The sequence below is a fragment of the Ylistrum balloti genome, unplaced genomic scaffold (assembly GCF_031769215.1).
Source record: "Ylistrum balloti isolate Yb309-2 unplaced genomic scaffold, AGI_CSIRO_Ybal_v1 Utg370260, whole genome shotgun sequence".
Taxonomy (NCBI): Eukaryota; Metazoa; Mollusca; class Bivalvia; order Pectinida; family Pectinidae; genus Ylistrum; species Ylistrum balloti.
In genome coordinates, this window is record NW_026782205.1 from 924,511 (window position 1) to 931,303 (window position 6,793).

Below are 6,793 nucleotides of genomic sequence, written 5' to 3' on the forward strand. Positions count from 1 at the left end.
AGGGAAACGAGGTAGGAGAGCGAGGAAAGGGCAGATGTAGGGAGAAAAGGACATCTCCCCATCTTCATGGGAACCTGCAAATCGTCAACGCATCTCTGACGATCGGAAACGAGAAGTAACTGTTGAACTCTCTATCTGAGTAGTTAAAACTAGACTAATGTAAATAAGTCAGAGAAACGGCTTGTGTTTCTTTATAAAATAGATACTATCTCCACTCGACCGAGAATCTTAAATATTTTTTTGTTAATCTATTAACGACACCAAACATTTCGCTGACCCAATTCAAAACTTGTAACCATGGCGCTTGTGAACATTGGAGTGTTTCTTCACACTGCCATGAAACCGGTGACAACAATTTGTTGGCTGTATGCGATAAAAGTCAAAATACATCTTTTTCTAATCTTATTTACGTTAGAAGAAATCGTTTAAATGGAATTTATCAGAATTGAGGATCGAGTGTTTGTAAGATAATGATAACAGAGTCTATAAATATACCCCGTTTATGACTCCCCCAATGTATGCGTGTTCCAAACGTCTTTGAGAGCAAGATCCTGCGGCAAAATCCAATTATATTGTGAAAATGCTATTTAGTATGACAAAGCTTAACTCTTACTGATGATAAGTTACGTTATTACAGTTGAACGAATGCTGATAAACTAGGATAACAGTAAATGAATTAATAGGACAGCAGCAGAATGTATTCCGGCAAATTAGAGAAGATCGCAAGGTTATTATGATAAACGAGGACTTTGGCAAACATATGGCTCACATTTAATAAACAGCAGCATTTGTATCACAATATGGTTGTTTTAATACAGACATTAGATTATGAATCGAAATATTGAATTAAGTGATTGATATGAATAACACGATCAAAGAACTATTATAGATAAAGCTAGTTGATGCCTCCATTTTGAATGTTTTCAAGGTTGTCATTAAAATGTTACGGTTTCTTCGGGGCTTTTAGCATAGTTGCCAATCTGTTAAAGATGTGTGACAGTAAATGTCAGTTTTTTTCTCTACAGGCAAAGTCGAATGTATTTGTAATCAAATGTGTATGTATATATATATACGCATACGTGTATGCAAACATTTCCGTTTCTGCATCGGAATTTACCGTATACAGAATCTGATGCTAAAATATTTGTTCAATGAAGGGTATAGTTTCAGTATCGCACTTGAAGTATAAGACCTTAGTGAACATTCTACTAAGACCAGAAGTGAGAGTCTGGGCTTGATAAAAAAAAATCTCTAATTTCCACGCGATCCTGGCTGCACGTGCTAAGTGTTGTGCCTGTTATATCTTAAAAAAGTTTCACTTCATCGCTCTCACTTATCAACAATTTCCCTGGCTAATTCATCATACAAAAAATTGATGGTTTTATTTACAATTCATGAATATTATAAATAAATTCAGAAGTGACAGAAAATATCGAAATTTTACTCACATTTTGAACGTGAATTAATAACAATGATAATTGCTATGGTTGTAATACGATTCTGTACATCTGATAATTTGAGAGTTTTAACAATATTGACACCTAATTAAATTAGATTAAAATATTAACATCCACAAACTTCGTATTACAGTCCAGTGATAGATATAAAGACAAAAAATGAACAGACAACCTTGGTGTAACTATATACTTGTGTCATAATAGAATTAAATTTCACGTGAAAAACTAACAAAAGTTTTTTTTTCTTAAATATGAAGCACCATCTGACCTAATCATACATAATAGCGTTTCATAAAAAAAGAGTTAACGGTAGAAAGAAATTAGATAAAGTCTTCAAGTTGCATCTTTTCTAAATAGAGAAATAATGCTGAGAAAATAATTCCTGAAATATCAACAGTTTAAACAGTTTATAAATAACGTTTTTCATATTTGTCAAAACAGAACCCAATCTTTGTCATATAGTCGACAAAAACAAAAACAAAACAAAAGTATTGAGGTTTTATCAACAGCAACAACTTTCTCAATAATGCTCCGATAATTCAATAACTTGCCCAAACCTCTCAATCAGGTTATCGGAAATCCAAACATTCTCCTTTCTATCATACTAAATTGTACCTAAACAGTCATGTGATCTACTCTTTGATCTAAGTCTGTTTTTATAATGAAAAGGCATGTATTGTCTAAATGGTGAACAATTCAATTGGAATTTGATTTGATACGTCAAGGGAATACTTAAAAAACGCAGAGTAAGAAGTGCAGAGAAACGGTTTCAGAAAGATGGCGCCAGCTTGTTTCTGAGTGACAAGTCATATTTTATAGCGTAAATTTGTAAAGAAACAAAATCCGCTGACGACATCATCAACAGCTCTGGTTACCACCTAATCAATTTGGAAACTAAAAAAGAGGTAAAAGCCGAGACATGGTCCACATCAACAGCCGAGTGCACAATCTGGCGAGTAATTGAATTGGTGTTCTGTTCAATGGTCATATTATGGTCAAAGTTATAAAAATTGGCGTTAGTACCGCCCTGGTCAGTCTGTAACCCCCGACTGACCTGGTCGTATCGCACTGATAGCCACTAACTTGTACAACAACACTGGGAATAACTCCGATAAAACTACATTCTCGGCCAGATTGACCATTTCTTATGGTGTTTTACGAGTGAAACTCCCCTGAAAGTAATTAAGACAAAGTATAACAAATATCTGCAATTCTTTCCACGTATGTGGCTCACTGGAGCTGACAAAGATATAAGGAACTGCACGTGAGAGTAAACGTCGTTCGCGTGCAGGCGAACTGACAACACGGCACAGGGTGCTGACGTTTGTTAACAAAACAAACATATCGATACTAGTAGAGCTGTCCTTCAACATCACGTTAACTTCACTGACAACCCCGCCAAACATACCGTAATATACACCAACCTTTGTTTTGTAATCTAAATTCAAAGTTATTTGTTTAGTTACTTGTTTAACTGAACATCAAGAGTGTTCCTTGTAACAATATAAAGAGAGATACTGATCTAATTAGAATGCAATGTGATACTCTCACGTGTAATGACGTAATTCGTTTGCTACATTGAAACAATTGGAACATCGAGAAAAAACATAAAGCGACGGATGAGAGAAATATCGGAGCAAGAAGGAAATAGTACATAGCCATGCAAATCATCGAGTGGCGATGAATTGAGAGAAGGGAGAAATAATGGGTATTAAACTGTGATATATATGTATATAAGGGATGATTGTCTATTGCAGCAATCAAATAGCGGCGAATAAGCATTGAACCGCAACTCTATATAAAACATAACTCGTGATCCGATTTCAGCACGCGACACTTTGCTTTCCCAAGAGGTATCAATAAAAATCAGAAATTGTAGGCGGCGAAGTGCAAACTACGGACCAACTGACGCAACTCGAATGGAAATAGTTCCATATACATTCCTGCCTACGATCTATTCTCGGACTACTGTCCTTTCCGAATGGGGGTTCGCTCCGGCCAAATTAATTAAAAAAGAGCGAAAGCATCAAATGATTGTCGAGTTTACCTAATGTGACGATACAGGAAATAGTGATAAAGTGACGTCATGTATAACTGGATTTCATCATGACGTTACATTAGAGACCATATATTTTGAACAAAGAAGATTTCAAGAATAACACGGAAAATGACGGAGTCATATATCCATACAAACTGTAAACTCTTGTTAGCTATGGATAAAGGTAACTCTGAAAAGCTCGAATTTTAAATCATCACTCGGTTGAGTGTTGTACCCGTTTTGAAACAACATTTATATATATATATATATATATATATATATATATATATCATACAATACATTCGTTGTGACTACACGTTTTGTGAGAGTATATGATATCATTATTGAGAACGGAGTTGTGACTACACGATTTGTGAGAGTATATGATATCATTATTGAGAACGGAGTTGTGACTACACGTTTTGTGAGAGTATATGATATCATTATTGAGAACGGAGTTGTGACTACACGTTTGTGAGAGTATATGATATCATTATTGAGAACGGAGTTGTGACTACACGTTTTGTGAGAGTATATGGCATTATTGAGAACGGAGTTGTGACTACACGATTTGTGAGAGTATATGATATCATTATTGAGAACGGAGTTGTGACTACACGTTTTGTGAGAGTATATGATATCATTATTGAGAACGGAGTTGTGACTACACGTTTTGTGAGAGAATATGATATCATTATTGAGAAAGGAGCTGTGACTACACAATTTGTTTTTGATAGTAACATTTTCTGAATACGCGGGTAGATAACTTCCCGTAAGAGTATCATAAGGTGTTATAGTGTACGTAATGCTATCTACATACAGATTATACATATATGGTGTAGTTAGTGTAGTACGCTCGAGTTTTCCTAAATATGGTCAGTTTTGCTTTAAATGTATAAATTTGCGATCCTTAGGATAAGTGGAATATATATATGTTGTGATAAATTGTTTCTTTGTTTAAGAAACGTTCCTTGTAACATATATTTCTGTATTGCACTGCTTTCAGTTGGCATTCACGAGTATTTGAATGCCAACAGGATAAGGTCAATGTAATGAGGAGTTTTATGTTGATATTTCCTGTATCCAGTTGGCATTCATAATTCCAATGGATGCCAACTCATTTTAAATTTTCGTCTTGAAGGCTACCCCAACTTTTGCAATTGCTACATATAATGTATGTACAGTATTACTATGTCTTTTGAACTGTATAAGCTGGTATTACACAGCCGACTTTGGTAAGGTTACATCAAGGCAATGTCATGAAATGGAAATTATGTATAGTGTAACTGACGATCCAAGGACACGTGACACCTCAGGAATCAGCTTCCGATCATTCAACAACCTTTGTCTTATGTTGTAAAAAACCTTGTCCTAGACACGGCTAGTTGCTGAAGTGTTCGCCTGGACATTACAGATCAACGACCATCGATCTCCATCCTACTAATGTCTGGACGAAAGCTGCCAACCCCCTTCCCCCTCCTCCCGCCTCCCCAAAACATCTTACAACGCAATATACTGCACGCTATTTTCTATATTTGGTGTTAAAACAATCGTGACGTTATCTTAGTCTAAACAGTGAATTATGCATGATTTTGTGCGTGAAATGAAGCGTGCACGGCGAGAGCAGACAATTAATTTGTCACTTGTTACCTCACGAGAGTCTCACAGGGACTTGGTCTGCACGTAATATTGCTATATCCAACATTTAAAACACCTTCAAGTTTACCGGCGGCGTCACCGTGTTACCGAATACGGAACAGCAAAAGGCGATTGAATGGAAAATTCGATGGAAAAATGGAATAGGTTATTTTGGTACAATTCAGAGATAAATAAACAGTTTGAAAGAAAACTTTCGGATACAAGAAATTTACACAAAGACTGAATGAAACATAGATCAAAGAAACACGCCACGATCTCGATTAATGACGTGTATTTGCACGTGCAATGCTTTGACAAGCACAAGAAGACAATTCACAGTTGGAGATTCGCCACCATCGTTCTGATAACGGCTACTAATGAACCATGGATACCCAAATCATTGGTGTCAATATCACACAGACTAAAGGGCTAATCGACTGGCCCTCTATCTAAGGGCCCTACATGCCAGGGACTTTAAGTGAAGGGAGAGGAAGAGAGGGTGATGGGGTCACGCTGTGATTCAATCAACGTGTAACCGAGCCACCGTCGACACGTGCCCGTATTTGCCCCAATTACATAGCTTAGTGAGCGTGTTAAAACAGGGACGTCTCTTAAGACGGCTTGTCGTATAATTTTCACTTTTAAAACTTATCTACATTTTTTTCATAGAAAAACGTCAATTTTCTAAAGTTTAAGCTTGTCTAGTATTGAAAGGTATCGCTCGTTGTAAGTGGTGGATATTTGATTTGGTATCTTAAGTTGTAAGTGTTGTCAAAATGAACATGCCGCTAGCGATAACTCTGGGAGTATCAGATGAGAAGGCCATAAAGCTTAAGACGGACTTATATAGCATTAACGGTTATCTACAAAACATCTCAGCATGCATATAACTATTGAAATACACGCAAAAACTTAATAAGTCTTCGCCACCTAACGACTAACGCAAAACAGTGTTGTTTTCGTGAAATCTGTCTTTGACTACTCATGGTCCGCTGGAGCGAGACTTACAAATGTTTTACTGTATATTGTTTACACTTTCAATGACTATGTGTCTATAACGTAAGATAACATGTAAATATACTTACTGAAGATCGTAACAAAGACGGTTAGAGCGACTTGTCCGGATCCAACAAACCGAGAACGGGTCCAGATATTAGTTGTACAATCATCCATTGCCATATCATTATCTCTCAGAAAAAGTTTTAGAAAAGTGTCATAATTTCGGTATGTATGTGATTTAATTCCAAACAGTTTGTGTTACTGCACACACTCGGGAGCGTCACCAGCAATCTACCGCAGGACAGACTCTGCCATACGTTGCGCGAGATTACACCGGTACACACGTACCCTATCACAGCCGGGGCAGCCAATCAACAGCGTCGGCTCTGTTGTGGTGTGGTGATGGCCTTCTAACTTCGGACAGTTGGGGTCAATCAGGAACAGACCCACCGTGAACCATCATCCCTCCTTCCACGCCTTTCATTCACTTTGATAGCCCGATACTTCGGCTGGCTGACACATTTACATGGGAAGACTGTTATAAACTATGTTAGCATTTTGACACGTGCGTTGCTAAGGTATGTAGGGTATGCCAGGTGTTATGTACCACGGGATTCCTATCTGAGGACAGAACACGTAAATTTTAAACATCTCCGTATAA

At 37.1% G+C, this 6,793-nt stretch overlaps 1 protein-coding gene across 1 annotated transcript in view; it reads right to left on the reverse strand.

Moving 5' to 3' along the window:
• Positions 1-6,312, reverse strand: part of LOC132552601 (uncharacterized) — a 30,698-nt gene extending 24,386 nt beyond the window's left edge. Inside the window, exon 1 of the mRNA XM_060216788.1 lies at positions 6,219-6,312. Coding sequence (XP_060072771.1) covers positions 6,219-6,312 — 94 coding nt within the window. The remainder of the gene's footprint in view (positions 1-6,218) is intronic.
• Positions 6,313-6,793: the final 481 nt, after the last annotated feature.